The sequence below is a fragment of the Pecten maximus genome, chromosome 6 (genome assembly GCF_902652985.1).
Source record: "Pecten maximus chromosome 6, xPecMax1.1, whole genome shotgun sequence".
NCBI lineage: Eukaryota > Metazoa > Mollusca > Bivalvia > Pectinida > Pectinidae > Pecten > Pecten maximus.
The window spans coordinates 1610312-1630848 of NC_047020.1; the positions used below are offsets into that span (position 1 = coordinate 1610312).

At 37.6% G+C, this 20537-nt stretch overlaps 1 protein-coding gene across 2 annotated transcripts; it reads right to left on the bottom strand.

Moving 5' to 3' along the window:
• Positions 1-713: 713 nt before the first annotated feature.
• LOC117328692 (protein ABHD18-like) lies at positions 714-19997 on the bottom strand. Of its 2 annotated transcripts, none has more exons than XM_033886179.1 (12): positions 19822-19997; positions 18593-18784; positions 17950-18037; positions 17259-17365; positions 14368-14449; positions 11776-11857; positions 10121-10148; positions 9852-9990; positions 9193-9282; positions 7678-7776; positions 5544-6058; positions 714-5161 (listed from the first exon to the last, which is right to left on the bottom strand). In XM_033886179.1, the coding sequence occupies exons 2-12, from the start codon at positions 18685-18687 to the stop codon at positions 5110-5112; spliced, it is 1377 nt and encodes a 458-aa protein (XP_033742070.1). In that variant the 5' UTR covers positions 18688-18784; positions 19822-19997; the 3' UTR covers positions 714-5109. The 2 variants fall into 2 exon arrangements, with proteins under 2 accessions (XP_033742070.1, XP_033742069.1); XM_033886178.1 differs by having other exon boundaries at positions 18593-18841.
• Positions 19998-20537: the final 540 nt, after the last annotated feature.

The following is a 20537-nucleotide window of genomic DNA, read 5'->3' on the forward strand; positions in this document are numbered from 1 at the left end:
AAACTTAATAAATAAATAGTAATAACTGCAACAACAATATCGTCTGATAAAAATGACCTGTCCTGTTGACTTTTCATGAAATATTCACAGTAGTCGAACTTGCATAGGTGTATATATCAAATTGTTAGTTGATGTTTCGATGCATCAAGTACATAATGCCTGTGTACACTCTGTGGATACTGCATATTGTATTCTAATTATTCACAAAACTCGGGGCAACCAACTGCTAACAGTAATATAAGAAGCCTAATAAAAGTTACAATATAATTGCTGAGCATGTCTTTCTGTCAAATGCTCAATGTTTCCTATACAAAAAGGTAAACTGAAGAAAAACAACACAGATGCGGTCTTAGATTGGTATTTACAGTATTGAATAACATTGAATAGTTAAGCTAAGCAAATGTATTTATCTATTTTAATTTTTTTTCGGCATAGCCGTATAATATTCTTTTGACCCAGATATGACGCGACAGGTGGCATTACTGGTCAAGATGAAGTATTTGATTGGTCAATGTAGAGGTAAATGCAAAATGCAGATATGCAGTTAAAATCAAAACAAAGTTAAGATTGAATGTAAGCTGAATAAGTGAATGTATCTTTTCAAATGACACATTAATGAAATTATATTCCTGATTCAAATGCAGACTTGTTATCTCCAAAAATGATTCAAACTGATATCATTTTGTTATCCGTGCTGAAACGCATTAGTTTGTTAATTAATTTTACCAGCAGTTTTACATTATAACCACCAGCATTAATACTATGCCGTTAATCTTTTTTAAAGATATTTCTTGTTATTATTAAAATTTGTAAAACCTGTAAAAATGTTCTCGGTCGTAAAAAAGGTAGAACGTATCTCACTGATCATTGTCTGACATTTCAACAGTTAAGTTAAATAGTGAAGTTACCAGAAGGGCAATGATAACTGAATGTAGAATTAAAAAAAAAAAAAAAAATACACACTGCCCCTTTGAAACAACATGCAAACAAAAAATCTCTTAAAATGAGAAAAGTACTTTACGGGATTCGAACCTATTATACTGGGGTCACCAGTACATCGGGAACGTACCACTTAATTAGCCCATGAATGGTCTTGTACATCATTTCAAACCCTTACTTATATACAAGTATGTAATGCACCTATTTCCCTGTATGATTATTGACTCATCTACATTCAATAAACTAATCAAAGTTCAACACAACAGGTCATTCTGGTCGGAGTATACCAGCAATTAGTGTTCTTCCAACTATCACCAACAGATCAGTGGTTTTGGATATACATCACTCGGGTACATCAGGAAAGTTCTGAGTCTAGAGGACAGACTACGTGTACACTCAATTACAGTAATGAGGACAGACTACGTGTACACTCAATTACAGTAATGAGGACAGACTACGTGTACACTCAATTACAGTAATGAGGACAGACTACGTGTACACTCAATTACAGTAATGAGGACAGACTACGTGTACACTCAATTACAGTAATGAGGACAGACTACGTGTACACTCAATTACAGTAATGAGGACAGACTACGTGTACACTCAATTACAGTAATGAGGACAGACTACGTGTACACTCAATTACAGTAATGAGGACAGACTACGTGTACACTCAATTACAGTAATGAGGACAGACTACGTGTACACTCAATTACAGTAATGAGGACAGACTACGTGTACACTCAATTACAGTAATGAGGACAGACTACGTGTACACTCAATTACAGTAATGAGGACAGACTATGTGTACACTCAATTACAGTAATGAGGACAGACTACGTGTACACTCAATTACAGTAATGAGGACAGACTACGTGTACACTCAATTACAGTAATGAGGACAGACTACGTGTACACTCAATTACGGTAATGAGGACAGACTATGTGTACACTCAATTTCCACATCATTAAAATGCTGTTGTTTTTATTTGATGATATTTTTCCAAGGCTAGAATTTAGAAAGTTGTGCGTAAATAGATTTCTAACAAGAACATATAATAAAGTTCTGGGCAAAACTTCCTTAATCTCATGACGGCAGGTTTATATCTATATCATGTATTACCTAATATAAGTATAAGACACTTGGTGAAACCGGGAGTTTGTGATCGATATAAAGACGACCATCCACCATCACTCGTTAGGGATCCGCTTGTGATCGATATAAACACGACTATCCACCATCACTCGTTAGGGATCCGCTTGTGATCTATATATACACGACCATCCACCATCACTCGTTAGGGATCCGCTTGTGATCGATATAAACACGACCATCCACCTCACTCGTTAGGGATCCGCTTGTGATCGATATAAACACGACCATCCACCATCACTCGTTAGGGATCCGCTTGTGATCGATATAAACACGACCATCCACCATTACTCGTTAGGGATCCGCTTGTGATCGATATAAACACGACCATCCACCTCACTCGTTAGGGATCCGCTTGTGATCGATATAAACACGACCATCCACCATCACTCGTTAGGGATCCGCTTGTGATCGATATAAACACGACCATCCACCTCACTCGTTAGGGATCCGCTTGTGATCGATATAAACACGACCATCCACCATCACTCGTTAGGGATCCGCTTGTGATCGATATAAACACGACCATCCACCTCACTCGTTAGGGATCCGCTTGTGATCGATATAAACACGACCATCCACCATTACTCGTTAGGGATCCGCTTGTGATCGATATATAAACACGACCATCCACCTCACTCGTTAGGGATCCGCTTGTGATCGATATATAAACACGACCATCCACCATCACTCGTTAGGGATCCGCTTGTGATCGATATATAAACACGACCATCCACCTCACTCGTTAGGGATCCGCTTGTGATCGATATATAAACACGACCATCCACCTCACTCGTTAGGGATCCGCTTGTGATCGATATAAACACGACCATCCACCATCACTCGTTAGGGATCTGCTTGTGATCGATATAAACACGACCATCCACCATCACTCGTTAGGGATCCGCTTGTGATCGATATAAACACGACCATCCACCATCACTCGTTAGGGATCCGCTTGTGATCGATATAAACACGACCATCCACCATCTATCATTACGGATCCGCTTGTGATCGATATATAAACACCATCATCCACCATCACTCGTTTGGAATCATTAACACAATAACACATAGTTCTCACAACTGTTACACACGTTCCTAAAAACTTAGAAAAAAAAATCTTTTGACAAGTCTTTTGTAATGTCTCTGTTTCACACAATTATAAAGTTCCTAACATTTAAATTCTCAGTCAGACTAACAACAAACCAGCACAAAATCCACACCAGACTAGAATATCTCCTGAGCTCAACATTGACTCGTAGAACTGGCAAGATGATGTCATCAATTTGGGTGTTTTAGCACTACAGGTGGGAGGTATATCGTTGATATACAGCAAGGTCAACATTTGGGTATTACTATTGAAATCTTAATGACAATATGAGTGAGGTATACATCATATCAACATGTAATACAATTATATACCTGTACTACAGGTAAAAGTTGGAAATGCTTTCAGTATAATAATCTGGACTAGACCTCATACACTACATCAATACTACCTAACCTGGTCCAAATGACCGAGACACAGTGCTACACAACAAGGCTCTAGTGACATATTTCTCTAGCGGTATAATATTAATTGTAGAGGTGATCTGGTTAGACATCAAAACAATACAAACATGTAAACCTTATTAACCTTTCAGTGACAAATAATTCTTGGGATACTTGTGGATATTTGATTAATATATTACACATATTCTATAGCCCACTTAGTGCTACACAACATCTTAATCTACAACCTAGTAGTTATGATGACTGGTCATACAAATAATACTGGCTCCCTGAGGAAGTAAAACAATACAAGGTACCGGTAAAACAATACAAGGTACCGGTAAAACAATATAAGGTACCGGTATCACAATAGGTATTGTCTCCAAGTTTGTGGTTCATTCTAACAACATGGATATAAATTCCAGGTACAGCAGTCTCATCTACCTGATTACAGATCATTTACTGTTAAATAGCTTGAGGTATGTCATTCCTATTTATAGACTTGTAGCTCTTCAAGAATTTATGAAGGTTATATTGAACTGTTTGTTGGAAGTCATAAATATGATGATCTTATTTAAGTTCTATTCAATAGGATGATGAGATTTATGACTTACAACAACAGCTGTATATTGTATCTTTTAATTTCAATCTATTTTTGTATTGAGTAACCATCAATATAGGATTAAGGAAGGAGGTACAATCTCTGTACACAAACTGTAATCAATATCAGGATGTAGTATAATAACAACCAAAACCAATTAACAAGTTACTCATAATCAATAAATTAAAACATCTCAAGTCACTTCAATGATTAAAGCCTTCATGGCCATTTCTATACCACAAAGCTGTAAAAAAGTTGATATAAGAATTGCTGGCAAAAATATAAAATTATTTAAGACTGGTTCCCTCCCTTAGTTCTATACTCTCCACCAGGGCTGCGCTCTGTTCACAAAGGACTGGTAGTGGGTAACCCTGTTGATTATTTCATTGGTTAATTTCTATATCGGATTATCCGGTGATGTACGTATCGCTAATTTAAGACACAGAAACCCACAAAACACAAGAAGTGATGGATTTCAGTGTCAAGAGTAAATATATCCTTTGATATAAATAAACGAAGATGATATTTAAGTTCTGCTTTTTAAAATGACTTCAGGCAAACAGTATCCAATTAGCTAATGACAATGACACTACTGACGTTTGTTTCTTCAGCTGAAGTAACCATCTCCATGATGACATGACATCCACAATAAAGATGAGCAAATGCTAGAATTTATTCTCAAAGATGGTTAGTTCGCTACCAGTCCTCTGTGTAGTATATGTAAGGGAGGTAACTGAGGAAGGTACCAGTCTGAAAATTACTGATCTCCACTGTATTAGTCGAATAGATATGGTATATACTGCTCTCATCATCCAACACAGTAATTGTTTGATATCACAAAGTCATGATTCCGCTTTAACGTCCCGGAATTAATAACTACTCTGTGTCTGCCGGCAACACGTCCGCTTGTACCACGTCGTCAACTGTGAAATTTCTCTTTACTTCTGTCAAATGCATCAGTTATTGCTTTTCTGTAAGGAAAGGAAAATAATTTAGTGAGCTTAATAGACGTGATGTAATCAACATCAACAGAACCAGTTATGAGAGATGTGGCTAGTGAACGGCCAGTAGATTTGTAGCTGTAAAGTTATGTTTTACTAAAGTGCTTGGTTGACTAAATATCAAGATTTACAGGAAAATTTCCCTACTGTTAATTATACCTGCTTCAGGACTGTAGTTATGCCACATCTAGGAAAACCAAAAACAATTGTACGTAAGCTAACTGACCGATCTAAATACTGCCTTTTTCAAGTAATACCAAACAGATAAGTTTGATACTAACAAATGAAATGTTTTATGAGATAATGAAACTCTTAAGACCAGTAACTCTACAAGATCCTTCGATTTACTTACATAAATACTCCTTTGTGGCGGATGTAGGCCTCAACATGTCCCCCATCTACATAACGAATCTCAGCGCCCGGCCAGATCTTATCCAAACCCAACACCTCATCACGGGGAATGTAGCCGTCATGTTTTGCTGTCACTATAATGATTAGGTTCTGGTCCACTGGCTTTGTATAATGTCCTAGATGTGTGCACTCATCCATGACACCAATCATGAAGGCGAGCGAAGCTTCATCTCGTTTGCCTATTTCCATCCATTTGTCGCTGATAGACTGGTACAGGGGCTCCAGACTTATGTCTGGGGCTTTAATTGAGGAAACTGCGGGCAGAATAGTTCTTTTCCAAATACCCTGTTCCTCACCCACTGGCTCCTCGATACTTGATGGAATGCTCTCCTGTTCCGGAGGAGAATGATTGTTTAACACATAATTTGCTGCCATTTCGTAACCTCTTTTCAGGTCCTCAGGATTTTCTATATCAAATACAGCTTTTCGACCTTCTGAATAAGCAGACAAATCCCACTACAAAGAAAAAGTTTAGTGATCAATATCTTCACTACTTAGTGGTACTTAAATAACAAGCATTCTGTGAGTATTGCTAAACCAATACATGTCCCCTACCGGCGCCCTCAAGTTAAAACTTCAGCCAAATTTGAGTAAAAAAGTTCAGCCAAAACTGAAACATGATCATTTTATGAAAATAAGTTCATTCCAAACAATGTGTAAATTCAACTCTATTGGGTCGAATAAACAATGTTTCCTGCCCCTAAAAGATATTCAGGTATTCTTTTGGTATGTCTACTGTACAGAGTAAAAGAATCTAAAGTGAATTTAAAGTGAAATGTGTAATAACAGCCTTGGATTGAAATATAAACAAGAGAACAATTCAAATAATGAAAATAATTTTTTCATTTTTAACTGTACAAAAAGTAATGCCACACACCCAAAGAACCTCTATGCAAAGAATCAGCATCCTAATACCAATATTAAGTGAATGGTGTGCCATTATAAAACTTTAACCAAAACTTTAACCTCAAGAATATATACAGCAAAAACAGTTAGTCCATAATACCGCAAAAATTATAAAAAAAAAAAAAAAAAATCATTTTTAACTGTACAAAAGTAATGCAACAACACCCAAAGAACCTCTATGCAAAGAGTATCACATATTGTACTAATATCTTAGTTCATGGTAGCCTGATCAATTTTGTCAAGGGCTCAGCTTCTGTGTTTGTCAAATCAACCCTTGCCGCGTCCACTGAATCATCAGCATGATTAACCACCTTCTACATTGATTAAACCAATTATTAAATATGTATAACAAATAATACAACCTTTAATATTTCAGCCTAAATTAGAAACACTATTTTTAAAAGACTAGAGGCTACTGTATAGTCTCAGCCATGTGCATACAATGTAATTACATTTCTAAAAAAAATATATACATGTTGCATTGCTTCAACATAAAATACTGTTTGGCATTTTTACAGTTTTGTACATAAGAAGGTAAACTATTCTATATGTGAGGCCTTGGTATGTAAAAGATCTTTTTAGAACATATTTGTTTTAAAAGATGGCATGTAGAATACATTCTGTGTTGATGATCGTGTCTGAATTTCGGATGACAGTTTTTTAAGTAGAGTGTCCACGTTGTTAAGGACTTTGTACATCAGAAAAGAATTGTTGTATAAAATTCCTTTTTTTAAAAGCAAGCCATTTCAGTTTTTTTTAAACATATTGGCTGAATTTGTATTTAGATCACATTTCATAATAACCCTGGCAGCACGTTTTTGGAGATTTTCAATCTTGGTGATGTGATTAACATAACTTTAGTTTTATCTGTGTTAACACACATTTTTTCACATCTAGGGACATCATGATTCTAAGTAGTATAGTATGATGATATGAGCCTGGTGATTTTAAAACTAGGTCAAACTCATTCACATAATAATACTAGATCAAGGTCATTTACTTCAAAAAATCAAAATCAAAATACATGCATGTCTCACCTTGTTTTTTATGATTAAGTCATGAGAATTTTGAAAACTGTAAGGATTTTGGATGATTTATTAAGATGACGATGTTTTTGAAGGATTACCAGTATGGCCTCCATCAGGGAACAACTCCGAGTGATAACTGACCTTGTCTTGTGTAAGGAGGTCCACCATTTCTTTATATTCTGTTTCGTCTTTGTACTGGGATTCCAACACCTTCCAATTGATACCATTCCTTAGCACTCCCTGTACAGAAAAAAGTATAAAACATTCGGTACTACCTAGATATAAATACATGAGAAATTAAACATTTAGTTTGAACCACTTCATAGATTAATGTTGTGTACACATGTACAGAGGAGAATGTCAACTATCACAAAACACCTGTCAGAATAAACTAGAACTGTCACCAGGATGGCTGACTAATACCCCCGCAATCTGCACAAGTCAATGGTGAATTGGAACTGTTAATTAGAGGCTAACTAAGATAACCCAGTAATATAGTGACCAGTTGCCATAGCAACTATAATTTTGAGAAAAAGAAAGTGGCATGAACATCTACACATGGTCCTCTATATTTGTGTGAAGTTTCATTGAAATCGGCCCTTCGGTTTAGGAGGAGTTGTCCGGACAAACTTAAAGTTATGGTTGCTATTGTTATGATTATGGGTTATTTACTGGTCAGGAGTGGAGTGGTATGGGTATATAATATTCCGGATAATCGTTACCGGCAATTGATTATTTTTTCATATTTTACTAAATATCCGGAATCTGGATGTTTCCGGATCTGGCTTATGTTTTAGTTGTTAATAAACAGGAGGAAACGTCACACGTGTTTTGGATTGAGTTTATATGTAACCCATTAGTGACATTATTATTAGCAGTGGCACTTCCCCAGCGCCGATACATTATTGGAAAACCTGTTTGTAGTGACCAGTTGCCATAGCAACCATAATTTCAAGAAAACGAAAGTGGCATGCACATCTACACATGGTCCTCTATATTTGTGTGAAGTTTCACTGAAATCGGCCCTTCGGTTTAGGAGGAGTTGTTCCGGACAAACTTAAAGTTATGGTTCTTATCGGAAAACCTGTTTATAGTGACCAGTTGCCATAGCAACCATAATTTTGAGAAAAAGAAAGTGGCATGCACATCTACACATGGTCCTCTATATTTGTGTGAAGTTTCATTGAAATCGGCCCTTCGGTTTAGGAGGAGTTGTCCGAACAAACTTAAAGATATGGTTCTTATCGGAAAACCTGTTTATAGTGACCAGTTGCCATAGCAACCATAATTTTGAAAAAAAGAAAGTGGCATGCACATCTACACATGATCATTAATATGTGTGTGAAGTTTCACTAGAGTCGGCCCATCGGTTTAGGAGTTGTCCGGACAAAATGTGTCTACAGACGGATGGACAGACGGACGGACAACCTGATTCCAGTATAATTCTCCAGCCATCAAACAAGATAAGAAAGCGTATTGAGACGCCCGAGTGACCCAATTTGTATAGAAAATGCTCTTAAAGACTGGCATATTGGCAAAATGGTAAAAAATTATCAAAAATGAAAAGAAAACTAATTAAATGACTAATTCTTGTAAAGACTTTATGATTCAAATTCTTATATTTGTACTTTGATATACATGTAAATTGCTAGTTACCCTGGTATAGACAGAGGAAGCTGTGGTCCAGGACAGGCAGGGAACCAAAACAAGGGGCTTGTGCCAGTTAGTAGCCGCTAAACACGCCATCTATGGACGAAAACAGTCACAACAATGTCAGAAAAACAAAAACATGTGATCAATTGATCCCATTTCTCATCACCTTTTAAATCTTCATTTTACTTTTATTTTACTCATGACATAGGGGCCATAACTCTGTCAAATAAAGTCGGACAGAAGTGGCAATTAAATTTGGTCATTTAACCTTGTTATCTAGTTTGAAGAAAATCTGTTAACAACTTTCCAGATACTTCATGGAAACAACACAAAACAACATTTTTATTTAATCAAGGGGACCATAACTCCTAAAGTCAGGCATAAGTAGCAATTGAACTTGGCTATGCTCTTAAGACTTTAAATCTTGTAACCAAGTTTACAGAAAATCTGTTAACATTTGTTGCAGTTTTTACATGGAAATGAAGCACAAGAGATTGAAAGATGGAAAAGTACATTGTCATTAAAACACTTTTGCGCTAATAAATAGATATAAAATTGTACAGGATCACTAAAGCTTATACACGGTAGTACAAAGCCGCCATCTTATCATTATAGGAGGTATTTGAGAGTTTATGCCTTGCCCCCTCATGGTAACTACATACATGTCCTCCCAACGAGATGCCGGTGATACCCAGAGGTCCATATCCTCTACTTTCACACCATCGTAATAGGACAAGCGACTCCAGGGTCAAGCCAGCCCCCATCACAAACAGATCGTTGACATGCAGTAGGAAAGATCGCCTGTAACATCAAGAATTATTATAGCAAAAACATATTTCTTAACTAAACATATATGATGTCGACAAAAATCAAGACAACATCTGATTAAAGTGAGTGAAGTATGAAGGAGACGGCTGGTTTACTGACTTACGTTTGTGTCTTTGGCTTCCTTGAGCCATCTGTAACTCTGTTAAGGAAACATGCTGTGTATTGTACCTCGTTTTCCGTTATCAAGTTTCAACTGTAATCGTGATATTTTCTTATAAAAAATAAAACGCTATATGCCCAGTTTGACAAACAATAATGTGGAAAATGACTAAACAGTCAGATGGTCAGTCAGGGCGATCCCTGGGTAATATGACAGACAGATGGTCAGTCAGGGTGATCCCTGGGTAATATGACAGATGGTCTGTCAGAGTGATCCCTGGGTAATATGACAGACAGATGGTCAGTCAGGGCGATCCCTGGGTAATATGACAGATGGTCAGTCAGGGTGATCCCTGGGTAATAGGACAGACAGATAGTCAGTCAGGGTGATCCCTGGGTAATATGACAGATGGTCAGTCAGAGTGATCCCTGGGTAATATGATAGATGGTCTGTCAGGGTGATCCCTGGGTAATATAAACGATAGTCTGTCAGGGTGATCCCTGGGTAATATGACAGATAGTCAGTCAGGGTGATCCCTGGGTAATATGACAGATGGTCAGTCAGGGTGATCCCTGGGTAATATGACAGATGGTCTGTCAGGGTGATCCCTGGGTAATATGACCGATGGTCAGTCAGGGTGATCCCTGGGTAATATGACAGACAGATGGTCAGTCAGCTGGGTGATCCATGGGTAATATGACAGATGGTCTGTCAGAGTGATCCCTGGGTAATATGACAGATGGTCAGTCAGGGTGATCCCTGGGTAATATGACAGATGGTCTGTCAGGGTGATCCCTGGGTAATATGACCGATGGTCAGTCAGGGTGATCCCTGGGTAATATGACAGACAGATGGTCAGTCAGCTGGGTGATCCATGGGTAATATGACAGATGGTCTGTCAGAGTGATCCCTGGGTAATATGACAGACAGATGGTCAGTCAGGGCGATCCCTGGGTAATATGACAGATGGTCAGTCAGGGTGATCCCTGGGTAATAGGACAGACAGATAGTCAGTCAGGGTGATCCCTGGGTAATATGACAGATGGTCAGTCAGAGTGATCCCTGGGTAATATGATAGATGGTCTGTCAGGGTGATCCCTGGGTAATATAAACGATAGTCTGTCAGGGTGATCCCTGGGTAATATGACAGATGGTCTGTCAGGGTGATCCCTGGGTAATATGACAGATGGTCAGTCAGGGTGATCCCTGGGTAATATGACAGACAGATGGTCTGTCAGGGTGATCCCTGGGTAATATGACAGATAGTCAGTCAGGGTGATCCCTGGGTAATATGACAGATGGTCTGTCAGGGTGATCCCTGGGTAATATGACAGATGGTCTGTCAGGGTGATCCCTGGGTAATATGATAGATGGTCTGTCAGGGTGATCCCTGGGTAATATGACAGATGGTCAGTCTGGGTGATCCCTGGGTAATATGACAGATGGTCTGTCAGGGTGATCCCTGGGTAATATAACCGATGGTCAGTCAGGGTGTTTCCTGGGTAATATGACCGATGGTCTGTCAGGGTGATCCCTGGGTAATATGACAGATGGTCAGTCAGAGTGATCCCTGGGTAATATGACCGATGGTCTGTCAGGGTGATCCCTGGGTAATATGACAGAAACATGCTACAATACTAATCCACTGTGAAGGATACAATAAGGATTCTCCAACAGTAGGGAGGCGATCCCTTTCTGTAACAGAGGCATGGCCATCTTCTCTTCTCGGTTTTTAAAACCCTGGAAATGGAAAATGAGTTATTAAATCGTAACTCGAGTATGTGTTTGATGCCTGCATATCTATCTAACTCTATTCTAAGTTAATACCAGTAATAAGAATGGATTCCTTTAATCAGAATATTTCTGTCACAGATTCCTTTTTCATATTCTTATATTTTCAATTGTGCTAATCTAAAAGAACTCATGTAAAGTATCAAAATATTCAGCATGAGTGTTAACTTCAAGGTGTACTGACAACTACAGATTTATTGTTTTCTGTCTGCCAGTTGTACAGTACTGGCAGCTATCTGTAATCACCTGTACCAGCCAGGTGAAGTAACAACTACTTACGTCATCACCTGTACTGGCCATTTGTACCAACAACTACTTACATGATCACCTGTACGGCCAGGTGTACTGACAACTACTTACATGATCACCTGTACGGCCAGGTGTACTGACAACTACTTATTTGATCACCTGTACCGGCCAGGTGTACTGACAACTACTTACATGATCACCTGTACCGGCCAGTTGTACCGACAACTACTTACATGATCACCTGTACCGACCAGGTATACTGACAACTACTTACATGATCACCTGTACCGGCCAGTTGTACTGACAACTACTTACATGATCACCTGTACCGGCCAGGTGTACTGACAACTACTTACATGATCACCTGTACTGGCCAGGTGTACCGACAACTACTTACATGATCACCTGTACCGGCCAGGTGTACTGACAACTACTTACATGATCACCTGTACCGGCCAGGTGTACTGATAACTACTTACATGATCACCTGTACCGGCCAGGTGAACTGACAACTACTTACATGATCACCTGTACCGACCAGGTATACTGACAACTACTTACATGATCACCTGTACCGGCCAGTTGTACTGACAACTACTTACATGATCACCTGTACTGGCCAGGTGTGCTGACAACTACTTACATGATCACCTGTACTGGCCAGGTGAACTGACAACTACTTACATGATCACCTGTACGGCCAGGTATACTGACAACTATTTACATGATCACCTGTACGGCCAGGTATACTGACAACTACTTACATGATCACCTGTACCGACCAGGTGTACTGACAACTACTAACATGATCACCTGTACCGACCAGGTGTACTGACAACTACTTACGTGATCACCTGTACCGGCCAGGTATACTGACAACTACTTACATGATCACCTGTACCGACCAGGTATACTGACAACTACTTACATGATCACCTGTACCGGCCAGGTGTACTGACAACTACTTACATGATCACCTGTACCGACCAGGTATACTGACAACTATTTACATGATCACCTGTACCGGCCAGGTATACTGACAACTACTTATAATTACATGATCACATGTACCGGCCAGGTGTACTGACAACTACTTACATGATCACCTGTACCGGCCAGGTGTACTGACAACTACTTACATGATCACCTGTACCGGCCAGGTGTACTGACAACTACTTATGTCATCACCTGTACCGGCCAGGTATACTGACAACTACTTACATGATCACCTGTACCGACCAGGTATACTGACAACTACTTTCATGATCACCTGTACCGGCCAGGTGTACTGACAACTACTTACATGATCACCTGCACCGGCCAGGTATACTGACAACTACTTACATGATCACCTGTACCGGCCAGGTATACTGACAACTACTAACATGATCACCTGTACCGGCCAGGTGTACTGACAACTACTTACATGATCACCTGTACCGACCAGGTATACTGACAACTACTTACATGATCACCTGTACCGGCCAGGTGTACTGACAACTACTTACATGATCACCTGTACCGACCAGGTGTACTGACAACTACTTACATGATCACCTGTACGGCCAGGTATACTGACAACTACTAACATGATCACCTGTACCGGCCAGGTATACTGACAACTACTTACATGATCACCTGTACCGGCCAGGTGTACTGACAACTACTTATGTCATCACCTGTACCGGCCAGGTATACTGACAACTACTTACATGATCACCTGTACCGACCAGGTATACTGACAACTACTTACATGATCACCTGTACGGCCAGGTGTACTGACAACTACTTACATGATCACCTGTACCGGCCAGGTGTACTGACAACTACTAACATGATCACCTGTACTGGCCAGGTATACTGACAACTATTTACATGATCACCTGTACCGGCCAGTTGTACTGACAACTATTTACATGATCACCTGTACCGGCCAGGTGTACCAACAACTACTTACATGATCACCTGTACCGACCAGGTATACTGACAACTACTTACATGATCACCTGAACCGACCAGGTATACTGACAACTACTTACATGATCACCTGTATGGCCAGGTGTACTGACAACTACTTACATGATCACCTGTACCGACCAGGTGTACTGACAACTACTTACATGATCACCTGTACCGGCCAGGTGTACTGACAACTACTTACATGATCACCTGTACCGACCAGGTGAAGTAACAACTACCGGGGTACTTACGTGATCACCTGTACCGGCCAGTTGTAAACAAACAGGTTTGTAATTTTCTGTCTGCCAGTTCGTAGGAAGAATCAACTTGAATCTGAGAAAATAGAAGTCAAAAGTGTGGAATATTGGTATAAACTTAAATTAAACAGTAGATACATTAGACTGTGATGTAGAGTTAAACAGTCATTGATTATCTTTTTATTATTTCTATTGATCATGATCACATACATGCCATATTTTTGGGAGACCAATAAGGGAGATTGATGATTATTTTAAGGGAGTTTTGCCTAAAATAAGGGAGATCTGTGCGCGACATGAATATCAACATTTTTACTCAATTTTAAAGCAATGAACTAATTTTGAAAGTGATAAAGAATATTTATATTTATTTTGGATATTAATCATATTGTATATATGCAAACAACAAAAAGTTGTATAAGGTAAAAAATGCAATAAGTATAGATTCAGATTCTGATGATATGAAATTATTTTTTGATTTTTTTTATGTAACACAAAAAGCATACCTACAATATGAACACTGCTATCAGCTACAATACTATTTTATCTTGTTATTATCAAGAATTATAAGGATCTGTAATCGTAATAGTGATTTTACTGATCTATTGGTAGAGTTGCGAGATAACATTTACGATATTCTCTGGTCTATTGGTACAGTTGTGAGATAACGTTTATGATATTCTCTGGTCTATCGGTACAGTTGTGAGATAACGTTTACGATATTCTCTGGTCTATCGGTACAGTTATGAGATAACGTTTAAGATATTCTCTGGTCTATTGGTACAGTTGTGAGATAACGTTTACGATTGTGAGATAACATTTACGATATTCTCTGGTCTATCGGTACAGTTGTGAGATAACGTTTATGATATTCTCTGGTCTATTGGTACAGTTGTGAGATAACGTTTACGATATTCTCTGGTCTATTGGTACAGTTGTGAGATAACGTTTACGATATTCTCTGGTCTATTGGTACAGTTGTGAGATAACGTTTACGATATTCTCTGGTCTATCGGTACAGTTGTGAGATAACGTTTATGATATTCTCTGGTCTATTGGTACAGTTGTGAGATAACGTTTACGATATTCTCTGGTCTATTGGTACAGTTGTGAGATAACATTTACGATATTCTCTGGTCTATTGGTACAGTTGTGAGATAACGTTTACGATATTCTCTGGTCTATTGGTAGAATTGTGAGATAACATTTACGATATTCTCTGGTCTAATGGTATAGTTGTGAGATAACATTTATGATATTCTCTGGTCTATTGGTACAGTTGTGAGATAATGTTTACGATATTCTCTGGTCTATTGGTACAGTTGTGAGATAACGTTTACGATATTCTCTGGTCTATTGGTACAGTTGTGAGATAACGTTTACGATATTCTCTGGTCTATTGGTACAGTTGTGAGATAACGTTTATGATATTCTCTCGTCTATTGGAACAGTTGTGAGTTAACGTTTACGATATTCCCTGGTCTATTGGTACAGTTGTGAGATAACGTTTACGATATTCTCTGGTCTATTGGTACAGTTGTGAGATAACGTTTACGATATTCTTTGGTCTATTGGTACAGTTGTGAGATAACATTTACGATATTCTCTGGTCTATTGGTACAGTTGTGAGATAACGTTTACGATATTCTCTGGTCTATTGGTATAGTAGTGAGATAACATTTACGATATTCTCTGGTCTAATGGTACAGTTGTGAGATAATGTTTACGATATTCTCTGGTCTATCGGTACAGTTGTGAGATAACGTTTACGATATTCTCTGGTCTATCGGTACAGTTGTGAGATAATGTTTACGATATTCTCTGGTCTATTGGTACAGTTGTGAGATAATGTTTACGATATTCTCTGGTCTAATGGTACAGTTGTGAGATAACGTTTATGATATTCTCTGGTCTATTGGTATAGTTGTGAGATAACGTTTACGATATTCTCTGGTCTATTGGTACAGTTGTGAGATAACGTTTACGATATTCTCTGGTCTATTGGTACAGTTGTGAGATTGTACATTGTTACATGTGTGGTGTGCACATGATGTATGCACGAAATATGCACAACATAATAAATGGGGCAATTGGATCATGCAGAGGAATATGCGAACAATAGGTGATCAAAAATAAATCAAAAATAGGTCTGTGTGGGTTTGGAACAATTTTGATAATGGGATTGAATACAGCATTTCTGTTATAACCTACATAAAACTAAATGTTAGCTGATCTAACACAGATTTTATTTAAGAATAAAAATAAATGTTGATCTTTGTTTTTCAACAAGATCTCAGCAGCAGCTTGTAATCTAACAGGGCTCTGTGACCTCGTTTATAATCACTCGCCATCAAGGATTGAAATGTTGGGTGTCTGCAGAAGACAATCGGAATATCCCTTTCATACATTTCATTTCTTGTCAACAAAATAACATAAAAACAACAAAATTACACAATGAAAGGTTCATAACCATTTGTGATAGCACTGAATCGGCCAGTCTTGACCTAAGGTCGCTGTTTAGGGTGGAATGCCGTTAGAGGGATTACAGTTGATTTCAGATTAATTTAACTGTATTTACCTGTAGTTTTACTTTGATGAAGTATGGGGAAGTAAGAAACTAACTCTAATTGATTTGCCATATTTTACAAAACCAATACATTTCTTTGTTTGATATAATATTACAGTAACACATATTATCTACCTAAATATGTCTACGCAGATAAGTACAGCTTTGTGGTATTGTTGATGTGACGAAATACAATTGTTGTGAACATGAAAAGAGCATGTGTAGCTTGTCTTTTCCCTAGGATTAGATAAGAACCCTGGTAAAACTGTGGATATCCCTGTCCAGGGTGAGAGAAAAAGCGTATCTGCTCCATACTTACTTAGCTGTTCTCACTTTCTCTGGCATCACTCCAGGTAAGTGTCTTTCAAATGGTGACGTGAAATGGCCTTCAATGGTTTTCATGTTTTTCTTTTCCACAACTTCCTCCTTTAACATAAAGTACATGTATATTATTCATGCTTTAAAGATGACAGATAGTAACCAAGCTGCAAGAACTTGTAGATATATAATAATGCATTAATAAATTGTGCTATGTTTAATGAAAATTATATTCTAATGAAGTCTATAGACTGCGTCCATTTAGAGTAGATCCAATTTAAACATGTTTATTCTGAGTTGTCTGATGACAGAACTCAGCGTTGATTATAATAATAGGCTTTATTTAAACTTGATAACCTACTGAGTCAATGACTCGTCTTACATATGGTCAAGTCATATATTATACAACAGTTCATTTCCAAACACATCGAAAGATTAATTACAATGGTCTTGACAGATTTGAAATAATACACCAAGGGCAACAACTCTGTATACATGTATATATCTGCAGTATACATATGGTACTAAATTTTTGTCAACACTAAAAGTATAATTTAATTTTGACTCCACGATTGAAATATTAATATAATTATTACCCTCCAGTCCTGCTTTATTTTATTCATATATTGGGATTTTTTGTAAATCTATCTGGGTTCAAATAACATCTACACATAAGACACACATGCACATACCTTGTCAATGATAACTTTGTCTAATGACATGTTCACCATGTATTTACAGGTATCTCTGTTGGAGATCTTCTTACGGAAATCAAAAATCCTGAAAAAAAAATCATTTTATGGTTACGTACTTTTATCCCTACACGTGTACAATGCAACATTTCATAAACTTCCACAGTGACCCGTGTATACTAAGGCTTAAAAAAATAATACATGTTTCCGCTAATATGCCAGAAATAAGGTAATTAGGTAGGGAAATCTTCTTTTTTTTAATTTATTTTTCAAATAGTTTTTACTTAGGTTATATATAGGCACGCAAACTTCACTTAAATAGTCCTTCCTTGAAAATGGTCAAAAAAAATTCAAGGTAGACACAAAAATACAGTGTTGGTAGGGTTAGCGGGAACACAGGTATTTTCTTAGGCCTAACAAGAGTATAGTGTATACATATGAGAAACTAAAGAATACATGAAAGTGAACCAGGAAGGAAATCTGAAACATGGATTATGATCAATGCAAACCAATTTGTTAACACTTTTACATATCTGGATTTTCTAAGTAACTCCCAAGTACTGATGAATGACAAATTCATATTTCAAACAAATATATTAAAATTGACCAGGATCTGTACTAGAGATTGAAGGGTTAAACTTACTTTTTGAGATTCTCTGGCGTCCCCCATCCATTTTTGAAGAATTTGTAGACAATGACGCTACGGAAAGCAGCATCTACTTTACTGAGTTGACTCATGGTCAATACTTGTATTTTGGTGTACCAGTTCCCAGGATCTTTTGTGTAGTTCCTATATTCAATGTGATGTCGAGATTCTATTGTTTGTTTTCCAACACTGCAACAACAGTCACTTCTTATATTTTGTTTCAAATAGTCACTATGTGTGTGGAATCTGAAGCAGATGTATTAAAGCACATATTATAACAAATTACTCTAAATTATGCTAGAGTCCATATATCTTCCATTCAGGAATCAGATCAGATATATATGTAACAGAGCGCATGCATGATCAATTAAATTTATAAATCACTGCCTCCGCTAGGGATCAAACCCGGGACCTCTGGCTTATATTACTAGTCTTACGCTCAACCGTTCAAGCTAAAGAGAATTAAGATCTCTCTAGTCAAGCGGTATATTGCGGCTAGCATTTACCTGGGTTACATATATATCTACTATCTGACATCACTAAATATCAGTTACAAATGTACTTTATGTCGGAATCAAAATAAACTTATTATAAATAAATATGCTATTTTGTTATCAATTAACAATGTTTAATAATAATGTTAATAAATAATCTTATATTATATTTAATGAACTTTAATATTATTACTCTGAAAATTTATGACTATCAGGTTATTCTAATTAAGGCTGTAAACATGTACATTAACAGGATATTTATTCAACTTACATGTTTTGCCTAATATCATCACTTACTAAGTTACTATTATTGTCTTAAATAATTAATATTGTATGCTTTTCCGACTTTAACCGAACTAAATTGGCACAATTAAAAGAACACAGTAGATTATCTACAGTGTTATATACTCTAGACTAGTATTAGAACTTATGATGTTTTGAAAATAATTCTAAATGTCGGTCAATGAAACAGGTCATGATCACTTCGCCCCACAATACTGCCACAGGTCAACATTGGGTATTTTTGGTCAGTTGGTATGGAGATAGGCTAAGACAAGGACGGGGAATATTGGCATTGTAGTAATAATCTAATTTAGTTCGTATGGATAGTTTATAGTAGAATGTAATCACAAATGATTCAAAAACATGTAGCCTATTTACCGTTCAACTTCAAGAATCAAATGTCAACACGACCCAGTCGAATATAGGTCAACTAATTACAATCGCCGTTACCTTGATGGAACTTCTCAGCGTCAATGCTGCCTTCGTGAAAAAAAACAGTGTCACAATTACTGTGTAAATACCAGCTTTAGTCAGATTGTCCAAAGACCTGAATCACCCGATTTCGAAAAAATGATCGTCCGATGTTTTCGTCAGTCGTGCTCCCGTTCGATATCATCACCTGACCTTATACAGGGTCTCAAAGAAGTTTGAACGCTAACAGAAAATACACGAAACGTTTAGGCGATATTGTAGTATTATTATAATCCTTCGCGAAGAAGTCGGAACCGGTTAAATATTACGGATGTTGTATATTTCGTAAGAACAGTCTGACGAAACTACTCTGTAGCGTCTGTCGGATGATTCAGAAGCCACGTGTATGCGTATCCTTCTGTAAACAGTCGGAACTCTTCTAGAATGGAGCTAAAATATTTGATCAACACTACAATCTATCTATGCATCCAATGTATAAAATGTTGGAATGTAATTCGGAAATAACCGCCGTCTGTTATCTTATTGTTTGCCAGTTTTGTTACGTTTTGGCTCTTCTTTTCGTCCCTTTATACTTTATCCCTAATTTGTCTACTTGCTTTTGGGCCCTGAATGCTGTTGTCTTTTGTCAAAAGGTAGCACATTTCTGTTGCTGGTTTGTTTTTAGCAAGGGAAGCACACTCGTCCAGAACACGAGACCCTGTCCTTATATAGTTGGTCTCTGCTTTTGAATTGCC